Source organism: Ambystoma mexicanum, chromosome 3p, assembly GCF_040938575.1.
Source record: "Ambystoma mexicanum isolate Mex_15411 chromosome 3p, UKY_AmexF1_1, whole genome shotgun sequence".
Lineage (NCBI taxonomy): Eukaryota > Metazoa > Chordata > Amphibia > Caudata > Ambystomatidae > Ambystoma > Ambystoma mexicanum.
This window is the reverse complement of record NC_090925.1, coordinates 869,874,102-869,900,856: the sequence shown is the minus strand read 5'-3', so window position 1 is coordinate 869,900,856 and position 26,755 is coordinate 869,874,102. Positions and strand designations below refer to the sequence as shown.

At 47.7% G+C, this 26,755-nt stretch overlaps 1 protein-coding gene across 6 annotated transcripts in view; it reads left to right on the top strand.

The window, feature by feature from the left end:
* Positions 1–26,755, top strand: part of NUDT9 (nudix hydrolase 9) — a 255,056-nt gene that overhangs the window by 180,183 nt on the left and 48,118 nt on the right. For all 6 annotated transcript variants that reach the window (XM_069652050.1, XM_069652045.1, XM_069652046.1 and 3 more), the window contains 3 exons: positions 16,576–16,671; positions 17,301–17,387; positions 17,625–17,736. In XM_069652050.1, coding sequence (XP_069508151.1) covers positions 16,576–16,671; positions 17,301–17,387; positions 17,625–17,736 — 295 coding nt within the window. The remainder of the gene's footprint in view (positions 1–16,575; positions 16,672–17,300; positions 17,388–17,624; positions 17,737–26,755) is intronic.

Genomic DNA, 26,755 nt, shown 5'->3' with positions numbered 1-26,755 from the left:
CGATCTGTGCTCCTTCAATTCCTTTCTTCTTCTGGAACAATTCAAGATGTTCACACCATCACAGATCCGGTCGGATCGCCAGTCAGTGAGCTTGGTTCTGTGTGGTGGATATGAAGGATGCATACTTGCTTGTGCCCCGTCTAAGAGCTTCACCGTCACTTCCTCCCATTTTTGCTGGTGGTCAGCAATTCCAGTACGGAATGCTGCCTTTTGGGCTGAATTCGACTCCCAGTTTTTATCAATGGCAGCCTTCCTCAGGCAATGGGTCATTTACATTTATGCCTACTTCTCGACAACTAAACACACGCACACATCTATGAGCTCCACCCAAGAGTTATTTCAAGGGGTCGGGTCATTTGGGATCAACACATCAACCCAAAATAAAAAGAGATCCTACCTGCATTAACTTGATTCCAACAAATTGTCATAGGGTGAAAAAAGCATCAGTGGATATTTCACCCATCAATCAATATTTATTGTAAAACAAATTCAAACATTCTTATTAAATATGTACGGTTCCTAATTTCTTTTGAGATATTTCTAATAAAAAGACAGAACCTTCAAGATGAGTGGTGCAAATGCTTGTTTCCCCTTAAAGTGACACACACACACATAAATGACAACGCAAAAGACAAAAAAAGACATGGACAAAATGGAACCAAACTGAAACCAAAATGGACAAACGCACCTAAAACTAATGAAATTATTGAAACACCTGGAGTGTGAAATGAGTCCAAGCGCCTTTATGCTTTTCTGCACGTGCTATAAATTCATACACAGGCTAGCAGATTACTATTCTCTGCTGACAAGGCTTATAATTAAATATCTCAACATTGTAATATAATTTCAAGAATGACTACCGATGGCCAACTCGTGTTCAGCTGACGGGTCCTTGTTTTATTGACTCACCCTTCCACATGGCCGCGTTTTTTCTGTCATGCAGGGGGAAAAAACCTCCATTCTGAAAAGAATAACCCAGAGGGAACCTCTATTTGTCACTCTATATTGATCTGACCATAATAAAGTTGTGTTACCGCAAACAATATCCCAAACTTCACATTGTCAAGATGTCCCACTTAGGTTATCATATCTGGCCAATTCTCAGAAGGGTCCGTGCAACCCTAGATCCACATCACTGTCAAAATAGACAAACACAGGATGAAAACACCCAACACTAATGGTTCACAAACCAGCTCTAGTGAATAGGTAACCTCAAATTAATAAACAGGACTACGTCCTACCTGAATATGCAAAACAGCATTTCTAGCTTCGGTTAGGCCAGCTCTACAAAGATAAATACAGGAATCCCTATTAATCCAATATCTTAAAGAGACTGATAGAAATACATCTCAAAATGAAAAACATAAGGCATAATCACAGTCTTGAATTCAAATGCACTCACCTACTGAAAAGCAACCATCCTTGGAAAGATATAAGGTGCTGGAGGATGTGTGCTCTCATAGGCCTTATGCAGGATAGTGTAGCACACTCAAACATCCCTACAAAAATAGCAACAAGTACAGAGATAATATAAAATGTTGAGATATTTAATGAATAGCCTTATCAGCAGAGAATAGTACTCTGCTGGGCTTTGTATGAATTTATAGCGCATGCAGAAAAGCGTAAAGGCGCTTGGACTAATTTCACAGTCCTGGTGGTTAAATTTAATAGGCCTCATTACGGGTCAGGCGATAACCCTGCCGGTGCTATCGGCGGATTTCCGCCGGACCCATAAAACTTTACTGGCGCCTGACTTTCTGGTGCCATTGGCTCATTACGAGTCCGGCGGCCAGGAAGTCAGCTGCCATTAAGTGTGTTAATCCCCATTCCCATAGAGTCCCATAGGACACTATGGGAGTGGGTATGGGACTGGGGACACAGAAGAACCAGCACCGTTGCTAATGGTGCTGGTGCTTCCGTGACTTGTTTGCTTAACGTGACCGCTGCACCCAGCTGGGTCAGACCTGTCGGGCACAGCATCTCTGGCAGGCAAACACTTAGTTTGCCAGTCCAGAAACAAGGGTGCCAGTGATCTTACTGGCACCCTTATTTCCTGACCGGCAAACTTGTCATGAGGCCCAATGTGGTTTAGGTGCGTTTGATCATTTTGGTTTTCATTGGGTACCATTTTGTCCTCGTCTTTTGCGTTGTCATTTATGTGTCTGCCTGTCACTTTAAGGGGAACAAGCATTTGCACTTTTGGATACATGTTTACCTCTTTCTGGGTGGGACTAAGCCTGATTTGCATATGGTCTTTCGCCTTTTGTAATGGATTGGCAGTCAAAGAACGATGGTCTGGAAGGTTGCCCAGAGCAATGCTAAAAGTTAAGATTAATTCTAATCCTTCCAGACATCACCCCTTTTGTTTTACTATAGGTTGAGAGAGCTTCATGCCCTTTCAGTTCCTGAGCCCTTTACTACCTTCTAAATGGACACAGTGGTCCTTCGGCCCCACCCTTCTATTTTGTATAAAAGTGCTTGATTTCCATATTAAAAAGGAGATCTCTCTACTGGTTTTCTTTCCCAATCAGTCATCGGAAGGGGAAAAGGATGTGCACAGCTAGGCCATCCCCGGGTGCTCAGTTTTATCTGGACAGGACCCGTGAATTTAGAGCTTCTGAGTGTCTTAGTTTTCTATGGTGGTCCATCTGAGGGTCATGTGGCCTGCTAGGGCGCCTGAGCCAGGTGGACAGTTGCTTGATTCTCACAAAACTACAAGTTCCAGGGGTAGTCTCTCCCCAAGGGTCTCTGTGCTCATACAGTAAAATCAAAGGAGGCATTGGTGGCCTTTGATGGGCACATTCCCTGGGATGTCGTTGCCAGTGCTGCCATTTGTATGCAAAAGGCGGTTTATGCTTTTTGCAGGCATCACTGTGTGGATTTGAGTTTGCGTGTCCACGGCAGGTTCGGGCAAGTAGTTCTACACACCTTTTAGTTAGTTGTAGGTCCACCTCACTCCTTTGTTCTCTAATGCTTTGTAATCTCCCACAGCTATTGAGGAAGGGGCATGGGAATTCTGAATAAGAAAAGGTTACTCCCAATAGTAACTAATGCACTCCTACTCCATAGCTGCACTACCACCTTCCTGCTAAGTGAAACAAGGAGGGCCTAAGCAATGAAAATATATTGGCATGACAAAGCTGAGGCCAGTGCCTGGAGGGGCTTGGCTGCGTGTGCACATGATGACGCAAACCAATCGGATTAAGGGATTTTTTTAATTGCTATGTGTAGGAACTCCCCAGAAATATGAAGGACTGGGGACGATGAACTAGGATTATAACAGTTACTATGAAGAATACATTTTACTTTTTGCAGCTCTCTAGGGATGATGTTTTGTGCAGAACACCAGTTGTTTGGTGGGGTTTCAGTCCCCAAAATAAGGAACACCTCCTGGTGAATCATTTTGTGCTTTATGACTTTCTATGAAACAATGGGGTTCCTGCTCACTCAAAGGAATGGCGGCTAGTTACACTGTGCAGAGATGTGTTCCACCCCTGGGCATTTATTCATATATTCAACAAACATTATCATCTAGTTTCCTTGTCTGGTGGAGATGCCATGCTGGTCAAATTGGTTCTGCAAACGTTTCTGGTATAGATCTCTCTTTATTTTCCCAGCATCCTTTTATTTGTGTTTGTGTTGGATTCCTGCAGAATTGGCTCTTTACACATCTTTGTGCTTCCAATATTTTATATTTCTATTTCGGTGAAGAATGATATGGTCCACTCGTTTTGGCTGGTTACCATTAGGAATGGATTATCACCATGGGTGCCGACACGTGTTTCGACCATTACAAGGTCTTTATTAAAGCTAAGTCATGGTGCCTCTTCTGTATAGAGTTGTGAAGGCAGGTAGCCAATGGGGATTATTATGACTGAATTAGTGCTTCTTGCAGGATCGGTGCTTCTAACGAATCTGATGGTAGTCTGGCTGTCATTCGGCACCCAGAGTGATAATACATTTCTAATGGTAACAAGCCAAAACGAGTGGACTATATCATTCTTCACCGAAATACAAATATAAAATATTGGAAGTACATAAAAGATGTGTAAAGTGCCAATTGTGCAGGAATCCAACACAAACACATCATTTTATTCATTTGGGGCACAAGAGCACAGCCTCCAGGGTTTCCTGCCACGGGCTGCCTTTACTAAAACCAAATGCCTTAGGATGAGCTTGGCGCAGTAACCAACTGTTCCTGATGCTCTTACCACCGTCCAATTCCTTTTATTTAAGGTTCAGCTTTTCGGGTCTTTCAAAAGAAAAGTAATCTGTGGGAGGAATGTATCCATTAGAACATGTAACTTAGCACTCCTAACATTCTTTCTGATGGATGCAATATTCCTCCCTCAGATATCTCATCACTTTTCCACGTTTCTCTCTAAATTGAAGTCCTTGACTTGGAATTGCTTTATCGAGTGAGTATTTTCTCCTGGTTTATTATGTTTCTACTTTTCCCTACCGTGCTGGGGTGAAACAGTTGGCGGTACTGAGGGACAATGGTGCCAGTGACACATGGTGTGTATATTTAGAGTTGACATCACTTTCGACATGAGAAGTCACCGAGATGTGATGAACCAAACTCTGAGCTTCATGACGCTACCTGGTGCTTAATAAATTGTTTCCAGAGGTGACTGCATCAAGATATTTCAAAAAAGGAGGCCTATGTGGGAGGAATAGCCTATATCCATTTGAAAGAACATTACCTGATGTAAGTAACTTGTTCGACCTTATTGATAGGTGTGATTAATCTGCTGATGTCATCGCTCCTTTGCAGGAGGTTGCCTCTCCTCATGTGGCCAGGGGATGGCAGCCGCTACCTCATCCTGGCCCTGGGGATGGCTATGCGAGGGAGGATCACATGGGGAAAGGTGGCTCTAAGGGAGGGAAGTGAGACATTGTCAGAAGGGACATGGTATCTCCTTTCCCTTTTATGGAGGTCTCCTCCCCTCCTCATGCCTTTATGACAAATTGTTATGTAGAAAAAGAGACATCAAACATGACTGACTATTCCTGACATGTACAAGACCCAATCTACAATACTGGGATAAGGAAGAGGGACTTTGCAATGAAGTCCGAAGACCAACAAGACACTCTAGTTGTTTGAAAGAGTGGCACTGTGGAAGGATCTTTAAATCCCGACACCTGAGAGAGGTACCTGACAGGAGCAGACGGATCCCGTTAGACGCAGAGAACACTCGGAGCAAGCTTGGCTGTAGAGGAGGCCGGATAACCTGTGGGAAGCAAGCGCAGGAGCTTGGAGCGCTCTGTGAAACGTTGTTCTCGAGTACCAAAAAAAGTTAGCTCTGCCTGCGGGAAGTATGAGACCACGTGGGGCTGTCGGAGGATGCAGATGACCAACGAGAAGGCAAGCAGAGGCGTGACATGCCGGCAAGCAGCAGCAGTAACCGGGCAGCGCGAGGATTGCCAATGCAACTTCCTCAAACTGGTGAGCCCGGTGGGAAGAGGTGGGATGCCGGGACACTTCACAACAAATGTCATGCATCCTGAGAAAGCTGGAGGAGGTTGTTTGAGTGTAAACCAAGAGAGACTAACGAATTGCCATGGCAGGGTCGCTGGCCCACTTGATGAGGGAAGCATGAAGAAGGCTGTTGGCTGACTTTGTGTGTGAGTCTGGGACCCACGTTCAAGTTGAGAAAGAGTTCTGTTGTACAAAGGTCCTGCCATGAGAGTATACCATCAATTTGCGAGTCTGGGACACACACCAAAGTTGTATTAAGAATTATGTGATGAAAGTCCTGGCAGGAGAGTATGCCAGGTGAAGAACAGATCTTGGATCCGCATCCGTAAAGAGTTGTGTTGCATAAAAGTCCTGGCAGGAGAGTATACCAGACGTTTGCGAGTCTGGGCCCCTGACCCAAGTTGTGTGACTTTGAAAGAAGGGAATAAAAAAGGAAGATTCATGGCCTTAATATTTTGAATTGCAGTGGTGGGACTTTGAAATAGAATCCAAAAGAAGATTCTTGCCCTTAGGATTTTGAACTGTATTGTATGTGGAAAGGACCTGGGGAAGGGGGTCATTTCCCTGGGAGTGAATTGCAACACCAAGAGGAGGGGGTTATCCTCTTGTGCTACAAATAACTTGGTTATTCTTTTGTTGGAAAGAACTTGAGGAAGGGAATAATTCACAGGAACTGTGGACACTATCTGAGTGGAAGTCTTTTTGTTGGAGTTTTACCTTTTGTTGAACTTAAACATTTTGCACTTTTGAAACCAAAGTCATTTCCCTTAACACATTGTAGTTAACTTTTAGAATGAGAGGGGCTAGGATAGGATTACGGACACAGGACATTTTGCTTTGGACATCTTGATATCTGACAGACCCTTAGTTTCTTTGGTTGAGGTAGGGAAATGGCTCCTAGATTAGGGACAGTGAGCCATTTTCAACCCCTTTATTATTTAATAAAAGTATATGACAACTATCATGAATCCTTTGTGTCTGTGTCTCATTCCTGGTTCCTCACAGTGGTTAAAATCAGTCTGATAAGGTATTTCTGCTGTGAAATGTAAATGTGAGTTGCGTGAAAATGGAAAAGGAGGAAAGATGTGTGTAAAGTAAAAAAATTTGATTTATGTTTGCATTGATTCTAATTGCATTGTAGGTATGTTCGTAAATGCTAGTTTGGTAAAAACTGAAAAGTGATTACATTTTAATTACTATGAGTTACATCCTTTTTCAAATCACTTAACTAAAAAAACGAATGCTAGTAATGTGAAAATTGTTCTGTAGTGAAGTCTGTTGCTTAATAGACAAACTTTGCATGGTTGTGTAAATTTCAACCACATGAAGAACTTCTTCAGTGTTCACCTTGAAACACAGAGCCCACGTACTTTGTCTTTTCTCCCAAATGTTGGTGCGTTTGAGAAATAAGAGTTCATGTACGGTAGTTGGACATTAATATCCATCCTGTTTTAATCTACTTTGTGAGTTCTGTTATTTCTCTTCATTTCAAATTCATTTTTTACACCTCATCTCGTTTTGAAGTTTGTTACATGATTGTCAATCGTATGTCCTTAAGTCCTGGAAAATGCCCTTAAACCCCTCAAAGGGGATTTCTTTATGCATTGAATGAATCCTGTGGCTGTCTGATTTTGTTTCATTCACCTTTCACCAACCTAAAAAACTATTTTGCTTGGATTGTGTCCTCCCACGTATTCCTCATCTTTAGATATCTTCCCTTCCAGCTTTAGCTGCTTCAGAAAAACATAATTCGGCAGAGGGTGTGGGGCGTCGATGCAGTCGACTTGATGTCCGTCGAGGGCCTCTGTCTCGAGGTCGACGTCATCGCTGATGTATATAGCACGCGCAGCACCCGTTAGCTTCAGTTCCATTATTCCACAATAGCTAATGCTTCCAGAGTTACGGCATGCCTCGGTTTCGTCTGAAACTACATTTAGAAAATAATGGCTTCGTCATCGACCTCATCAACCCCAAAGACCGGGTTAAAAAATTGGCATGACTACGGTGCCAATCTGTCTCTCATGGATCCCCACCGGGTGGGTCTGTGGTGCCTTGGCATTAGGCATAGGATGCCAGACTATGGGTCCCATCAGTCCATGACTGGTAAGTCTTTGAAAGAGCGTAAAGGGAAATTATCTGCGGGTGGGCCCAACAAAATCCCCCTCGACGACACCGTTGAAAAGATGTTCCTCTGACGAGTCGAGAGGCGACTCTCCTCGGATGAAGAGATCTAAAAAACGCTCACATTCTAGGAGTGGTTTGTGTCAGAAAACGCTTCAGGTCTCGTGGTACCCCCCCAGTTACTCTGTCCCCCCGTAGACAGAAGCGTCTTTTACGATCGAATGACGGACAGAGGGCGGAGTCGGGTTCTCCACGTGTTGCTCGGTGCAGTCGTGTTCGTCGGAAACTGCGTTTCCGACGCTTTGCGTGGAAGATGCCTTGGAGGTTACGTCAGTGGGTGCGTAGTCTTCCACCTGATAGCGCACGTACGGGGTCATGTGATCGTCTTGTTGCCGGTAGTTTGGGTACTTAACTATCCGGCGCCAGTTACTCGCTGCTTCTGATCGTTTCTTGACAGTGGCTTTTCTCTTGCTTGGATTTTGCTGTTTGTTTTTGACCTTGGATTACGTCTTTTGGATACGCTCTCGGATTGCCCTTATTTGTCTCGGATTATTGACCTCGGATTGTTCTTGGATATTCTTGCCTAGTGATTTTGATTTAGTAGAGTTGGACCTGGGAGGTTGGGAGACCTCCTGCCTTTTTCCCTATTGTTCCTTCCTTTCCCCTTTCCTCTGTTTTCCTGTCCTCCCTTCCTGGGTAGTCTTAGGCGTCATAGGCGTCCTCGTGCCGGCGGGAATAGGCTTGGTGCTGGACTAGAGACTTCCTGAGCACCCCATAGGCGTCCTCGTGCCGGCGGGAATAGGCTGGGTGATGGATTAAAGACTGCCTCTAAACCTTCGTGCCGTCTGGACCAGCGGAGGATAAACTTCACACGTATGCAGCGGAAGACTGGAAGGGGATACCTCGGAAACGACAACCTCTAGAGAACCAGGGTAAGATACCTTACCTTCCTTACCATTCTCTGTTTCTCGCTATCTGGTACTGATTGCATATTTTCTTTCTTATGGTCTCCAGAATCCAACAGTCTAGAGGATAGTCTTATGTGAAACACTTCTGGGTCAAGCCTGTCTCATGCAAGTTGTTGGAAGGTAAATTACCTGTTGGGGTTTAGCAATTTTTGTTCTTATCAGAGAGAGGGTATATGTGGTTGTTAATCAGTTGTCGTCTTCTGCAGTTGTTGGAAGGTTACTGGATGTCTCTTCTGTCGTGAAGCCTGAGGTCCGCACAACTCTCCCGATACCAACGACTCTACATCATCATCTTCCGATCAATTAGTCTCTCAGTCTGTCCTTTTGTACCCCTGAGAGACACATTGATAGGAAGAAATATTTTCTTCACAACGGGTCAACAAGGAGCCGTGCTTAAGGATATCTGACAGTTTGCAACACTCTTCATCCAAGAAGATAAAAAAGAGATGTCACAGGTCTCCTTCCACTTCCTCCAGTTCCTCACCTGAAAGAACAGCCTGTCCGACTAAGTTGGTCACTCCTGCTGAATGGGAGAAATTCAGGCAAAAAAGGCTCCAAATATTCGAGAAAGCGGCCGCGACCCACTCGAAGGAGAAGAAGAGAAGCCATTCTCCTGTTGTGCCCTCAAAAGCCGAAAAGGAAAGGGCTAAGGCCAAATCCTGCACGCCCTCAAGCCGGGGTGTCGGGCCTAAAACCCCTCGAACCATTGAAGTCTCGACTCAACGACACATCGTTGAAGACTCTATTGAGTCGGGGATCTAGCCCTTCAAGGGCACCAGCAGCATCAAAATTGTTGAAACCATCAACGCCATTGGCATCGAGGTCATCAACATTGACCGCATCAAAGACATCAACGCCACCCTTGACAAATGCGTCGATTCCGCCGAAGGAGGTTGAAAAAAACATATAAACCACTTCCTAGAAAGGATTTTTTCAAATCTCTCTCATCCATTTAAGAGGAACCATGAACCTTCAGACCCGGATACACCTCCATTTGGTTTGAAGTTTGGGACACCCAGTGTTCCTGAGGCCCTAATTTCCGATGAGTCCAGGGTGAAGGATCTTCATGAGAATCTTCTGTCTGCAAGTGGCATAGACACTTCGCCAGAGCTGGAATTTGGCAAACCAGACCCGGCAGAACATGCTGATGCATCTGTTAGGTAAGAATTGGTGCAGTCACACTATGTGGTACTACACAAGACGTATCCGCTTGGTATTAGGTAACCCACCTTTTGGTATAGGTCTGTACTACACAAGTTGGTAGTGTGACTGAGCAGCCAGGCCTAAATTAAGAGGGGTAAATGTGAGCCGTAGAGCTGTACAGATGAAATCAGTCAATACAAGTAACACTTACACTCTCAAGGTTCCAGTTCATTTACACATCAAGTTTTAGTTAAGCATTCTTTAAAAAGGCAATTGATTATAACGGTCAACTTTTCAACAGTTAATAACAGTTGGAATCCTCCATTGAAATCTAGGTATGCCCTTCACAGCAGTAAAAGTGTTGAACAAATTACAACCTATAAGGGAGCCAGGACAGCCAAAGTCAATTGGACAAAGTCTATAGTTCTGATGCACTACTTGAATAAAGTCTTTCACAAAGTCAGATAGTTCACAGAAAATCACTGAAGGCACACAAGTTGTTAAGCCTGTGCAAAGCGGAGTTCAAATCAACTAAGAAAAGTTAAGCAAGTGCAATTCCCAAGTGAGAAAGCACGACTTAAGGCAAGAAGGTAAGTACCCCAAGCTCGAAAAGTACCTCTGGTATGAAGAAAGAGGTCCAGCTGAATACCGTCCTTCTGCAGCCAAGCAGACCCTTGTTCCTGAGACTCAGTCATGGGGGCAAGAGGGAGGACGTCTGGAGGGCTCCTGCAGCAGTACTCTGGAAAGGACGGTTTCCTTCAATTCAGCAGGTCATCAGTGTTTCATCGCCTCTCAAACAGCACTGATGCATAATGAATACCTCTGGTTGGACTTTCCTTGCTGCCTCGGTCCTGGATCGGGATTTGCTTCTTCTGGAGTCTCCTTAGGAGGCTCCTGGATCTTTTGGCCAGATTCATTCTGCGGACGACGTTGCACTCAGTTGTGGACCCACGACCCCTGGCATGGGACTCCTGAAGGATTGGTGAAGCACAGCAAGTCGAGAATTGCACCAAAGTGTCGTTCGTCACGGGCTAGTTGGTCCCACTAGCCCAAAGGGAGAAGTCATTCTATCCGGAGCTTCTCTGTTGAGGTGAAAAAGGAGGTCGGCACAGCAGCAGGGCTTCACCGGGCAATTCAAGATCAAGGAGGTTGCAGCTGGCTTCTCTTCACGATTTCTTCTTTGGATGTTTCTTCCAATGGTCGACTCTGCCTCTAGTCCCAAAACCTTCACCTTTTAAGCAAGTTTCCCAATCATTCACAGCTTAGACTGTCAATCACACAGCAGGGTGGCTGACCTTTCAGGACAGCCAGCCTTCTAATCGGGACTGGTTTCGTTTCGGCACTCCTAAAGACAAAAGACAGGGGAGTTTTGCAAACCTCCCTCGCTTCCTGCCCTTCCAGACACACTGAAGCCAAGGCCGGGCTTCAGGCAAAACACACAAAGGGCTCAAATCTGTCTCAACGCACAGAGTAAAAGCCAAGAAAGACCTCGCCAACAGAAAATGGCAAGACCGTGGCCAATTTGACAAAATGGACACCCATGGGTGCTGTACTGCAGCTGGGGGTTCAGTCTGCGGTAAAAAAGCACACTGGTAGTAAAGAGAAAACCACTGCCACCAGCCATTTAAAAAAGTGAGGGTAACAAAAAAAATGTACATGAGAAAGTAGGATAAGGGGCTACTAGGTAACCCCCCACCACTACACATAACATTGTGTGTGCTGGACCCAACAAAGTAAAAAGGTAAGTAAGATCAATTTCACCTTACTATTTTTGGGAACAGTAGTTCACCCAAGAAAAAGTATTTAAACCCTAAGAGAAATCCAAGGGACCTCTCAGTGACGCTGCACTGAAGGCGCTATGTGTCACTATACAAAAAGCAGATGCTTATGGATTTTGTCAGACTCCAAAATCAGTGAAAACATAAAATCCTGGTCAGGGAAAAACCCAAGAGGGAGTGAGAAAAAGGTCCCACGTACTAAGGAATTAAAATTAAAAAGTCCCAAGTCCAGCAAACGAGCTTGGTGTCTCTAAGGTGGGAGGAAATTAACACATAAATGAAAATTCTCCTAACAGCACCATACAGACAATATATGACCAGGGTGATCGATTTCTTGCGATGGGGCAGGTCTGCTCCTCCTTTTGAGCAGGACGACCTTGAGACCTTACAGATATTTTAGATAAAGGACCCAGGAGAACCCCTGTAATCCCTTTTTCTTTTTTTTTTTCTTTTTTATTTTTTTAACGTCAGCCTGAAGTGCCACATTGAAGTCAATGTAGCATCAGACTTTTATTACAAGATAACAGCATTCATCCAAATGCATCCAGCCAGATCCGCATTACGATGCTGCATAAGGTAATCTAAAAGGAAGGAGCAATTTCCCTTTTCATGTTGCTTTACAAAGAAGGGTTAAATCAAACTGGGAAGCGCCGGAAACAAGTCCTGCAGTAAACAGAAACCTTTCCAGAAAGTACAGGACCTCAAGCTGTGACCCATATTATTAGTCAAAGCACCCAACACCAGAGAGTTTGGTGGTTCAGGCAGCGACATCGACCTCTAAGCAAGCTACCTATCCAACAATACCACCAGACAGGGACGAAAAGCGTTTCGACACAATGGCTAAAAAAGGGTTCTCTGCCGGAAGCATGAAAGTCAACTAATGCCACTTTAGTTTTTGTTCACCCTGTGGAACTGCATATCCATGGTGGCTGAACACATTCCCAAGGGTGAAGAAAGAGACGGCTTCCTGAATATTGTAAGAGACGGAAAGGATTGATCTTTCAGACAGCATCAGCAGAGCCATGGCGGCGAGCACAGGGATATGCAGATTTGCGTGGTGGAGGAAGTCGGGTTTTGCATAGGACATGCAGTCTAGACTCCTCAACATGCCCTTTGACAGCACTCAGCTGTTTGCCAGCAAGGCTGACGACAGCCTGGAGAAGCTGTAGAACTCAAAGGTGGCAGCCAAATCGCTTGTCGCCGCTATCAGACAGCCACAACCGTCACACCCCAGTGGACCTGCTTGGAGAGGTAGGTCCTTTTGTTACTACTCCTCTTTTGGTAGAGCGAGAGGACTGGCCGGTCAAAGGGGCCAAAGAAAATTCCCTTGTGGTGGACGAGAGCGAGGTGCCAAGTCCACCCAAGCACCAGCTACTTTACCCTCAGCCACTGCTTCAGCCTCCTCAAAACCTCTCTGAGGCCTTAGCCCACAAAACCTTGGTGGGAGGCAGATTTTCACAGCATCTGCAAGAATGGCGAGGTATTACTTCAGATGTGTGGGAATTGGAAACAGTAGCTCAGGGTTACTGACTCCCCTTTTTAAGAAGACCCCAGGATCATCCACCGGGGAGCAACTCATTCAAAGTTCGGGATCCGTTCCTTTTGCAGGAAATGTTGAGCCTGTTGGAGAAAGGTGATATAGAACCAGTACCTGTGACAGAGAAGAACAAAGGGTGGTACTCTCTTTATTTCCTAATCCCCAAGAAGGAGAGAGGATTGACACCCATCCTGGACTGGAGATGCTTGAACAAGTTCCTCAGGAAGGACAAGTTTAAGATGGTCATCCTTTCTCAGATCCTTCAGGTGTCATTGGAGCTTCAGGATGCTTACTTTCATCTGCCTATTCATCAGAAGCACAGAAAGTACCTGAGGTTCGCTGTTGGCGGTTCACATTATCAGTTTCGAGTTCTGCCATTCGGGCTGAACTCTGCCCGAGAGTTTTCACCAAGTTGATGGCGATGGTGGCAGCATGTCTCAGGAGAGGGGGGATTCACTTCTACCCCTACCTGTATGATTGACTTATAAGGGCAGGTTCTCCGAACAGGCCCAGGAACATCTAAGTATAACCTGCTACTCTCTCCACAGATTGGGCTTCCTCCTCAATTTCAAGAAGTCCCACATGATACTATCTCAAAAGCTCCAATTCATCGGACCAGTCTTGGATGCCTCCTTGAAAAAACACGCCACCCGAAGTGAGAGCTCAAGACATTCTGCAAATGGCAAATGATCACCAAATTCCAGAGTGTCCAGCATCTTCCGGCCTTCACATTTTTGAGGTTGCTCAGCCTCATGGCATCCTGCATTCTCCTGGTGCCAGAGGCTCACCTGAGAATAAGATCCCCCCAATGGGCTCTCAGATCACAGTAGTCTCAGTTCTTGGGCAAAATGCCAGACCTATTTCAGGTTACTAACAGAGTCCTTTGGTGGGCCTGTGAGGACAATATTTTAAAGGGAGAACCGTGTTGGCAACAGTAGTTACAGATGCCTTACTCTCAGGGTGGGGTGCCCATGCCAACGATTTGACGGTCAGCAGTCGTTGGTCTCCATTGGAGTCCAAACTACACATCAACCTTTCGGAGCTGAGGGCAATCAGACTTGCACTGAAGGCCTTTCTGCCCTCTGTATGAGGAAAGAATGTCCTGATAATGACAGACAACACAGTGACCATGTACTGCCTCAACAAGAGAGAAGGTGTATGGTCTCTACCACTGTGCAGAGAGGCAATGCAGCTTTGGTTATGGGCAATTGAAGAAGGAATCTCTCGATCAGCAGTTCACCTAGCCGGACCGGAGAGCAAAGCGGCAGACACTCTGAGCCGGCAGAGCACAAACTCCCACGAGTGGGAGATGGCTTAGGAATTCCTTCAGGAGATCTTTACCCTTTGGGGAACCCCTCAAGTAGAGCTGTTCTGCTTCAGGGAATTTCCCCCAAGAGGAGCTCTAGGGGACGCGTTCATAGTGGACTGAGGGTTTCTGCTTCTGTATGTGTTTCCTCCAGTTCCTGTCATTCCTCAAGTCATCGGGAGGTTGAGAAAGTTTGGGAAATCCATGATCATAACCTCTCCAGATTGGGCCAGGAGGACGTGGTACCCTGATATTCTGGACAGGGCCATCTGCCATCCAATGCGTCTTCCACAAAGAGAGAACCTTCTCCTGCGAGAGGAGGGTCAGGTTCTCCATCCAGAGACGAAGACACTCAACCTTCATGCATGATTTCTGAGAGGTTGAGATATAAGGATTGGAACCTCCTGGATAACGTAATGGAGATTTTGCTTTTGGCCAGAAGGCCAGCAGCAACATCCTTGTACGGCTGCCATTGGAACAAATGCTGCAGCTGGTACAGGGAAATGGATGTGTACCTTTATCAGTGCAATACACCTATGTTGTCATTCTTGTTACAATTGGCAAATATGGGGCTCCAGATTGGAACTATCAAAGGGTATTTAGCGCTGCTTTCAATCTCAAGCGCACATCGAAGAGGTGTCATATTTCAAGATGCCATTGGTCATACCATTTCTAAAAGGGCCCACTAACGTGTTCCCTCGTTCACCTTTTCAAGTCCCTATTTGGGATTTAAATCTCGTATTACAATGTCTTATGTGCGCTCCTTTTGAGCTGCTCCATTCATGTGCATTAAGGTTACTAACGCTTAAGACCATCTTGTTAGTAGCGTTGACATCAGCCCCCAGGGGGAGTGTGTTACAGGTCCTATCTAGCAAACCACCATTTACAACCCTCTAAAAGCCTACTTTTCTGCCAAAAGTTGTGCCGGATTTCTATTTATCTCTCAAAAATGGTGTTACCACCATTTTATCTGCCTCCTCATCCTGGCAAGGAAGAGGAAAGGCTACACAGGCTTGATCCCAAAAGGGCTCTTAGCTTTTAAATTTCACGTATGGCTACAATACATCAAGATGACCAATTATTTGTAGGTACACTGGACACAAATTGGGATTAGAAGTCACAAAACAAACCTTCTCAGATGGATAATATTGGGCATTGCGGAATGCTACATGCTTGTCGGGAAACATCCCCTGGAAGGCCTGAGGGCCCATTCCACTAGGGGCATAGCAATATCTTCTGATTTACAGAAAGGAGTCCCCAGAAGGGATATTTGTGTGGCAGCCACAAGGTCTAATACTCACACATTCACACAATATTACTGCCTGGATTCATCTTCAGGCCAAGAAGGAAGATTGGGAAAGGCAATCTTACATTCTGTACATGACAAATCTTAAAATAAATCTGTAAATTCTTACTCCCTCCTCCAAAACTGACACTGCAATGGGAGTCCATCTAAAGATGAGGAATACGTGGGAGGACACAGTGCATTCAAAGAACAAGTTCCTTACCCCTGGTAACGTTCTTTTGACTGGATGTTCCTCCCACATATTCCTCATCGCACCTCCCAACCTACCCTGCAGTAGAATTTCCATGCATCGAACCTTACGCTCTTTAATGGTCTGATGCTATCTTGGACATGCTTATGCTGGGAATTCTCCAGAAAACAGCGTAAAAAACAGAACTGAAGCTATCCGACACTGCGCATGCTATTTATACCAGTGATGATGTCGACCTCGAGACGGAGACCCTCAAGGGACATAGAGTCGACTGCATCGATGCACAGCGTCATCCGACAAATTTATTTTCCGAAGCAGCTAAAGCTGGAAGGAACAATATCTAAAGAAGAGGAATACGTGTGAGGAGCATCCAGTCGAAAGAAGGTTACCAGGAGTAAGTAACGTGCTCATTTTATGCAGGCAATCTTATATACCACGTTCACGGGTATGCAAATGAGAGAACCTTTCCGTTTTGCAGTCTTGGCTTCTTTGTATTTTGTTATATTGTTATTTTTTCTGCTGCAGTGGACAGTTGTGTGTCGAAGCATGTTTGAATTATCACCCCCAATGGCTGACGGGCATTGACACCTTGTAAAAGAGATGTCGAAGGTTACCCTCCCCTTTCCCTGTGACAGCTATAGACTGATCAGTCATACCTTTCCGCTTTAAGTAGGCACCCAATGCTGGTTGTCATTTCTTTCAAGTAACAATTCCTTTTGTTCATATTTTCCCCTTATGCACCAGGACCAGTGACTTCTCCCCCAAGTTTAACCAGTTAGACGGAAAGGTGCAGAGGAAAAGCTTGATTGGCACCTACGAAGTGGTGGATGGACGACCAAGTTAAGTGTCTGGTTTAAGGCAATCTCGTTATTCTAAACATGACTAGTCTCATCTCTGCCCATCAATGCTCCTTGTTTCTTTATGTCCCTCTTTAGCAAAGAGAGAACATTTTCAGATTAAATGCTACAAGCCAAGCATAAAAAATACTTGTTGACTGACACTGGTTTGAAAGCCAGTTTTCTGCATACATATAGCACACCATTTTTTTACTCCCAGAGGATGAATTAGCACTTGCCAATGACTAGCACACATTTTATGTTCTCTCTTAACACCTGTGTTGTTCACTTACCAATATGCTGCCTTCTTAACCACTCACTTGCCTCATCTCTTCAATGTCCATTCTCATCTTTTCATCCATCCCTCTTTCTATGTTCATGCCTTCTTTTCTCTATTTTCCTATTCCATCCTTCTACTCCCTTTGTATAACTTCTTTCTTTTGCACCCCACCACTCATTTTATTTTCTTTCTCTTGCTTTCTGTCTAGGACTTCTCTTTTTTCCACTATACTAAATCTACGTGATGTTTAGTGTAAAGATTGAATAGTTACTGTACTACCCGGTGAGACACTTTTATTTAATGTATGTTCAAGTGATGGGGCTGCTGCTTGATATCCCTGTATCTCTATTCAGGAACCCTATAGGTCGCACCGGGTTGATAGGACGTGGCCTTTTGGGACGATGGGGACCGAATCATGCCGCAGACCCGATCATTACCAGGTAATGGAACAGGATAGAAGAAGTGGGAGGTATTGGAGAACATGAAAGGGATAGGGAGAGAGAAAGATATGTATAAGGATTTGAGGAGAGCATTGGGAGGGAAGGTGTTTGAGAGCGTGCAAGTTGGGTAGGTATTATGATGTGAGGGGAGATGATGGGTGTGACATTTGAGGCAATCTTAGGAAGTGACATACATCGATCTTCTCTTCTTCATGTTTTGTCTCTGCTTCTAATAAGGTGGAAGAGAAACAGTGCTGGTGAAAAAGTGTCCCACGTCAGCTCTGGAAAGAACATCTTGGAGTTTGTGGCCATCAAGAGGATAGACTGTGGAGAATGGGCAATTCCAGGGGTAAGTGTAGGAGACCAGTATTGCAAGATTTAGACCATAGTTTTGTGGAGGCTTGGAGGATCACGTTTTGGTACGGGTAAATGCATGCTCTTTAGTAAACTTGCTAGACTTTCTGATGCGATGTACATAAGGCAGTTTGCCATACTGTTAAAATGATGGCACTGGTTGAGCAATCGCTTCTACCAATCCAGGCAATATTTGTAATCATTGTTAGCTTGTCTGTCATTAGAGAAGGGGAAGCAACCAAATGCAAAACAGTCCAACTCTAACCCAAAAGAGGGAATCTGGCCATTACATTCTCAGCCATGTCCCCTCTTTCAAAACCTACAAGAAATCCAAGACTGATAAGCCCATATGTTGACCCCTTGCACTGTATTTCTAAAGCATCAAACTTCACTTCTATGATAGCTGAAACACATCTGGAGTTATCTTACACATTTCGACTAATTTGAATAATGCTGGTTCTTCTCTGTAATGGAAAGGTGACTGTGGTGCACCTACAGAGGCATTCCAAGTATAGGAAAAGTTGTTTATAACCTCTCAGATTTCAGATGCAACTGAATTTTTACAACCATCATTTGTAGAACTAAAATGGAAGCTATAATTGCATGTACTTCATATCATAAGTATGCACTCTTCATTTTTAGTTTCAGCTTCCAGTGCCACATGTGGCAATTTAGCGGCATGGTAGTCTTTTGGTATGTGGACTGTGTTGCCATACCTGGGCATGTTTCGAAACACATTGACGTTCTAGAATCCTTTCAATTTGTGTGTTACGCTACCTACTGTTACTTTGTTGTGCATTGCAATGTTGCTCTTGTCTTTCCATTATGTTGCTGCGGTTTAGTGGCTGGGAGACAATGTGATTTTTGCAGCCTGTGAATCTATTTGTTTCCCATGCTATGCATTGTCCGCCATTCAGTGGGAGCAATTTCCACTCGACTGGCGAGGCACACAATTAGTTAGGAAAGTGTATATAGGACTGTCCTCGCCTGGGCATTAACAGTCCCTTCAGGTCCAGCACAAACGGGGGAGAATTATCCCAAACAGTCTCGACAGGAACAATTATTGCACAGACGCAGAGGTCCAGGAAGTGGAGGGGTTGCCCCATGAAGGGAAACCCTTGCACCAAAGTAATGACTGAGACATGATGCCGTACCCTCGAGCGGGGCAAAGAATTGCAACATGTGCCCACAAATGAAAGTAGATCACCTCATAAGAGTCAGGGAAAGAAAGATTAAAACAGGACTATTACATAGAGTTCTGAGAAATACCTTGCAATGTACGAACAAGATCAGACAAGACAGATGAAGGCAATGTCTCTTGGTTGCTAGTGGTTCCAAGCCCCTTTGAAAAAAGGAGGCATAGAGAAGGTAACACAGAGGGATCAAATTCAGTTGGACATCAAAGGCGGTTCAGAAGAAAGGATACAAGCCTTTCAGGCAACAGTCCTTCTTTATCAGTTGTCACAGTACCTGACAGTGACGTCTGTAAAAACACTATTGAGTTAGATGGCATCATATTCTTATTACCATCTGCACAACTATGAATGTGGTCCATACAAGATTGACTCAGTGCACATTCGTCAAAGATGTTGCGAGACTGCGAAGATATAGTGGCTGTAACACAGTTGTTCAATCGTTCTTATGGCGGAACAAGAGAAACCTATTCTGGGGAGGACCTTTCACAGACCAAAACCCACAAGTGAAAACTGATATGGCGGGAAGCACAACTCCAGTCCTTAAAATGTACAGGGGATCTGGATCAAACTACAACATATATTGCACATCATTGTTTCAGAAATGGTGGCAATTGTGCTAGCATTCAGCATATTCCAGACACACATCAGGGGCAACACTTGTCTGTCAAAACAAATAATGTGACTGCATTGTTTTACATCAACAAGCACATTATGAACCTCTTGCAGACAACACAATTAATTTGGTAGTGGCGCATATACCAATAGATCACCTTGGTGGCCCATCATAGGAACCTACCTGAGAAATTCAGTAAGTTTGAGTGTGAAATGCATACCAGTGCACCCGCTGCCATATTCAAAAAGCGACAGCAGACACTGATCTGTTTGTCACATGAGGCAGCACACAATGCCTAAACTTTTAATCCAGATACCCACAGCCAGAGTCTCTGGGGAATGCACTCTTCATCAGTAGGGATGTCTGCTTAGACCTATTCATCAGTAGGGATATTTGCTTGCACCTTATCGTCCTTTCATCGACAGACGTTTTTTAATGTTTTTTTAATGAACATTTTTCAACGAAATAACTCCTCCAAAAATATAGGGGCGGGTGTGTGAAAGTGCGTATAGGCGGCGGTGGGGGGGGGGGGTGTCGGGAATAGAGAACAACTAGTAGGGCATGGGAGGAACCCCCCGCCCCCCCAACTTAAAAAATCAAATTCAATGAGTTCTTTCGTTAAAAATCCATCGGGAAAAAATCCATCGATGAAATGACATAGAACCCTTTCCAACAAATCCTTTGCTGCCAGTGGTCGATACAAAAAATGCAGGACGTGAACATGGGTAACCACCAAACCTGAAAGAAGATGTGTTACCTAGTTAAAAAGAAAACCAGGCATGATAGAGTAAACATTTGCACTTTTAAAGCAAGCACAATGCAGAAAGCAGACAGTAACTCTAATGTTCTCTGGAAACAGGAAAGATCACCTGGGGGTTAGTGCCAGTATTACCCTGGTTCTCCAGCATGGGGTCTGGCATGGATTCACATGCTCAGAATATTCCCCGTCGTCAGGCCGGGAATCCTCGGTATAGAAAAAATCAGTATCAGTTTTGTTTCTGATCTGTCTTTCTCAGTAGCAACCAATCACTGGTCTCTGGGTCATACTGCCCCCAGCCAATGACTGCCCTCTCCCTAAGCCCCGCCCCTGGCAGCCATTCTCAGATTTTTACCGCACGTTCAAGTGTTGGGAGTCCTCGTGCTGGAGCTCTCGAGCTTTTGCTGCGTTTTCACGCTTTTCTCAGGAGATTTTCTCATTTTTTTGGTTAAATAGAGCCTCAAGCTCCACCGTTTCTACTTCCGATCAACGGGGATCCGTTTCGGAGTTTCTACGCCCCTCAAGGGTGAAGGACATGGCCCAGGAGAAAGGGAGCTCGACGCCCGGGAAGCTGTTCAGGACCTGCCCTGGATGCCAGCTTCAGAACGTTTTCAAGGAGGACGAGCATTCGTTATGCCTCTACTGTCTCCATGAGGACAAGACGCACAAGGAAAAGGACTGCGCGTTTTGTGGGAACATGTCGGAGCAGACCATGAAGGATCGCCACCTCCGTCTCGTCAACTGGCTGGAAGGTAAGAGCCCGCCAGGCGAGAAGAAGAAAAAAAAAGTCTGAGCGGTCTTCTACGTCCTGTGAGGGTGCCCCGGCGACGGGGCCCCAACAAAAGGCTAAGCACTGCGAGTCAGCGGGCACCGGGAGCGCCGAACGGTCGGGCTCCTTGGCTGCCAGGCAGGGTGCATCCTCCCCGGCGCCATCGACCACGAGCCAACGCTCTGGCTCGGGTGAGAGGAAGTCCGAGAACCCGGCGAAGCATCTGGAGAGGCCCCGGTTGATCTCGAAGATTCCGGCAGAGGGGGAGCGAGGCTCGGACTCTCCCCCCAAGGTGAAGGCCCCAGGCGTACAGAAGGTGACGTTGGCCTTAATTCAACCTGCTAAAACCTCAATTGAGGATGTCGCCGCGGCCCTGGCTCAGCCTGTGGAGGCTACACCAGTGGAGGCGCCCTCAGGTACCAGAGTCTCCCTGCCACCGCGGAGGGAGTTGTCTTTCAGGCCCATCGAGAAGACCCCCACAAAGTCCTCGTTGGAAAGGGTTGGGGAGGGGCTGGTGGCCATCGTGGATACGGACATGACCTCTGAAGAGGAGCTCATCCAAGTCGTGGAGGAGGCCCAGCCCATCGGGAGGGATCCCGACGAGGGCGACGACGAGGGCGACGGTGACGCAGACGAGGCTCCTCAAGAGCCCTCGCTCCCGTCGTTTCCGGCGCCGCAGGACACCTCGGCAGCCATTTTGTCAGCCATCCAGTCCTTATGCTCGGAGATAAGGACTAGGTTGCCCCTTCCCCCGACGGAGGTACCTGAGCCAGACCCGACGGGGGAACCGGAGTCAGGACCTTCTGAGAGCCCACCACTTAAGAGGAGGAGGACGCATCCTAGGCCTCCTCTCCCGCCTCTGCGGCCTTCTCTGCCTTTCCCCCGGTCCACTACCCACGGGGATGATACAGGCATGGACACGACTACGACTGGTACGGATGACGACGGAGGCGACGACGGGACGTGTCCCCCGTCGCCCCCTGCCCGGGCGTCCCCGCCCGACAACATTGGATCCTTCCATGCTATGATTTCCAGGGCATCCGAGCTCTTCCAGCTCTGCCCCGAAGAAAAGAAGAAGGAAGGGTTCCTTTACCAACGGCGCAAGGTTAAAAGGAAGACCGTCCTCGCCGTACCGCTTCTTGATGACATCTGGGATGAGGGGTTCGCCCTCCTCAAGAACCCTGCCGCGGCTCCTGCGAAGAGGGACCGGTACGAGAAGAAGTACCGGGTCCCTGACGCTGCCCCCTTGTGCCTTAGGGTGCAACCTACCCTGGATTCGGTCGTTTCGGCGGCGGCCAAGAAGAAAGCGGGGGGGCATCGGCCTCGACTTTAACCTCCCCGCCGGACGGCGAGGGTAGGAAGCTGGATGCGATGGGACGACGGGTCATCTCATCTGCAGCGACGACCATCAAGGTGGCCAACGCCCTGGCCATCGTAGCCCACTACGACAGGGAGTTGTGGTTCAAGATCGCCCCTCTTTTGGACTTGCTTCCGGACGCCAAGAGGGCTGAGGCCTTGGAAATCTTACAGGAAGGTGAGATTGCCTCGGACCACGCCATTACGGTGGCTACGGACATCGCTGACACCGGTTTCTGTCAGTTGGGCAACAGCATTTGCCTGAGACGACGAGGATGGCTAAAGGCGACGGTTTTCCGCCAGGATGTACAGACCAAGGTTTTGGACATGCCCTTCGATGGGAACAACCTTTTTGGCAAGGCGGTTGATGAGTCCCTTCAGGCGATCAAGACGGACATGGTGACGGCCCGTGCACTGGGTGTGCTCCAACAGCGACGGCCGTCCTTTCGGAGCTCCGGAGGCAGACAGGGTGCCTCCAAGGCATCCGGCAGCAGCTCCTCTACGTACCGTCAAGCGGCAAGATCTTCGTCGCAGGAGGCCTACAGGGGACGCGGCAAGTCAGGTGGATCCCGCCGTCATCGTCAAGGTGGTCAAGGAGGCAAAGCGGCCTCCAAGCAGGATTGAACCGACCGTCGGGTCGGGCCCCCACCGAAGCACCCCGGTGGGAGGCCGGCTGACGAAGTTCAGTTGGGTGCTGGACGCCCTGGCCCTGGGGCACGCCCTCGAGTTCCGGAAGAGGTGCCCCCGCATTCCTCCCGTGGCCAGGAAGGAAAATCACATCCCTCAACTGCTGTTGGAAGTAAGGGCGATGCTCAGGAAAGGTGCCATCAAGCTTGTTCCAAAGAGGCTTCGGGGCTCCGGAGTTTACTCAAGATACTTCCTCGTAAAGAAGAAGACAGTAGGATGGCGTCCCATCCTGGACCTGCGACGACTGAACAAATACATCAAGGCACAGAAGTTCCGGATGGTCACCCTCCAGCACGTGCTGGGACAGCTGGGGGAGGGCGATTTCCTGTCGTCGTTGGACTTGGAGGATGCATACTTCCACATCCTGTTCTAAAGAGACACCGAAAGTTCCTCAGGTTTGTGGTCAAAGGGCGGCACTACCAGTTCAAGGCCCTCCCGTTCGGATTAAAATCGGCACCTCAGGTGTTCACCAAGTGCCTAGCACCGGTGGCGACGCGGCTGCGCCTGCAGGGGATCCACGTCTACCCCTACCTGGACGACTGGCTCATACGGGCAAGGACAAGGGCGCTCGCCGTGGAACACACTGCGAAGACCGTCCAGCTGCTCACGGACCTGGGGTTCTCCATCAACTTTCCAAAATCCCACCTGGTCCTGTCGCATGTCGCCCTGTTTCTGGGAGCACAGCTCGACACAGTGGCGCGGTGGGCCTCACCATCGGAGGAAAGGATAAGGACCATCCTGGGAAAGGTGCAACGTCTGCTGGCCACGAACGTGGCCAGAGTGAGGTCTATCAAGTCCCTCCTCGGAATGATGTCCTCCTGCATTTATCTGGTGCCCACTGCAGACTTCGGATGCGGCCCTTGCAAGAATTCCTCGACGCCCACTGGATCCAGACGACGGGCAGCTTCGAGGACAGGATCCCGCTCAACGAAGCGTTCCGTCAGGCGATACGATGGTGGGGTGTCCGCTCTCATCTGACGGCGGGAACAGGTTTCCTAGCCCCTGCCCACCAGGTGACGGTGACGACGGATGCCTCCCTGGAAGGTTGGGGAGCGCACACCAGGGGTCTCCACGCGAGAGGCCTTTGGCTCCCGGAGGAGAAGACTCTCCACATCAACATCTTGGAGCTCCGTGCAGTGTTCTGGGCCCTCAGATCCTTCCTTCCGTCCCTCAAGGGCAAGGTGGTGAGGATCTTCACCGACAACACCACCACAATGTTTTACATTCGGTGCAGAGTGGAACCAGATCCCCTGCCCTATCCAAGGAAGCCCAAGATCTGTGGCATTGGGCCGTCGCCCAAGGGATGTTTCTGGTAACCTTTCATCTGGCAGGGATAAAAAACACCATTGCCGACTCACTCAGCAGAGAGCTGCGCTCGTGCCACGAGTGGGAACTGCGCCAGGATCAAGTGGACCGACTCTTCCGACGATGGGGCGAACCCCAGATCGATCTCTTTGCGACGGCGGCGAACTCCAAGTGCTGGAGGTTCGCCAGCAGGTTTCCCCAACCGAGGAGCATGGGCGATGCTTTCTCGTTCCCTTGGGACGGCCTGTTCCTTTATGCATTCCTGTCACACCCTCTCACACAACCCATCTCTCACTTTCCCCCTCACACCTGTCTCTCTCATCAGGTGCTTCTCGCAGCCGTATTCTCCATTCACATCAGCAGGGGAAGTACGGCAGGCGGGATACCATGTTGGGCGGACCCGCCTCTTTTCGCCCTTTTCCGCGTTGGCGGTTGCCATGGCGCCTCCTCCACAGCCGGCGACGCCAGGATACCAGGAAGTACCGGCAGCCCCAATCGCTGGCCACGTTGTCCTCCACGTAACGTGTGCGAGCGGTCACGTGATGCGTCACGTGACACCGCTCGCCGCTTCAAAAGAAGCCGGCAAACAAGACACTTTGCTTCACAGCTACTTCTTCGGAGGACTGCCAGGCGTTACCTTTTGCTTCTTGTTACTCTCCTTGCCTCGACCTTGGAACGCTTCACTTGGACCTGCTCTCGGATTACCCTTGGACTCTGGCGTGCTCTCTGATCTCCCGGACATCTGACACCTGTTTGTACTCTGGACTTGCTTTTTGGATTACCCTTCTGTTTCTGCAAACCTCGGATTGCTTCAAGTTTTTCCACGGATCCAGTCTTGCTCCACCAGGTGCTTTCAGGAGTGCCAACTACATCATCTCAGCCTGCTGTGGGTTCCCCTGCTGTCTGCATAGGTTTCTTACCTATACTCCACCCCTTTTAGGTAAGCTGGTGTCACTGCATCTTGTTTGCTCCTTCTGCCAATTGCCAATTGCCTTTGTGTGTTTCCTTGATTATAACCCTCTGCCTTACAGCACTCAGGGGTCCTTCCGGCTTTCCCGGTACCAGGCTGACGACGACACTCCCACCTGTGGCCTCAAAGATTGCTAGGGCAGTATTTTACATTCTGCTCGAGCGGTACTTGGGGACGGAGGCATTACATAACTGCACTACCATCAAGTCGGACCCATCAAGTTAGAACAGACTGTGAAGCCTTATGGTCGTCCAGTTATGGATGTTTCAGCCGGGGACCCTGTGACTGCCTTAACGCAAGCAGTGACCTCGCTTAGGACAGATATGGCAGCTGCTACCACTGCCCTCCGCACTGACCTGACCACTGCCACCACTGCACTGAACCACCGTCTTGATGCCATGCAAAGCACACGACATCCCTTAACTGTTGACGCCGAGTTCGGCGATGCTACCCCATCCCAAAACCCGATCCCCGTCACACCACCCACTCTGCCAGCCCAGTCTGTGGTGGTTCAGACCCCATTTCCTCTAGCAGCCCCTGAGAGGTATCAGGGGGATCCCTTGAAATATTGCACCTTCATAAATCAGTGCAAACTGCATTTCTTGTGCCGACCCCAGGCTTTCTCTGATCCGGTCTCTAAGGCGGCTTTTCTTCTCTCCCATTTGTCGGGTGTGGCAGCCACGTGGGCTAACCCGTTGTTGGAGGGCAACCATCCTGCTCTGTACGATTTCGAGTTATTGACCCAAGAAATGGCCAAGGTTTTTGACACTAGATATAAAGCCCAATCCAGAGACATGGAACTCCTAGATCTTACTCAAGGCCGATCCACCCTCATTGAATATATCACCAAGTTCAACCAACTCGCTACTGAGACCTCCTGGCCAGAAAACAAAAAAGCAGTGATCTATTATCGGGGCTTGTGTGGTTCCATGAAGGATGCTTTATCTGTGGTGCCTTCTCTTCCCTCACTCTATATCGACCTAGTTGATTTGACCTTGCAAATCGACGCCAGGCGGGCAGAACGTAAGGGGGAAGCAGGGCTATCCCATACCTCACTTTCAACCACATCCGGCACCTCACCCGAACCCATGCAGATTGGCGGGGTACGCAGCCCCATTACTCATGCCGAACGAGAGCGCAGAAGGGCGGACAACGCTTGCTTCTACTGCGGTCTCAATGGGCATTTTGTAAAGGAGTGTCCCCGTCGGCCAAGGAACAAAATTCTGGGTTTTCCGAAGACTCGCCGTTGAGATCAGGGGTTGGGGCGAGTCCTATACAAAATTCCTCTGATCCGGCTTTTGGTCCCATCCGACCTGTGGTGGTACAAGCTTCCTTAAACCTAGCTGCAGGAGTCTCCCATG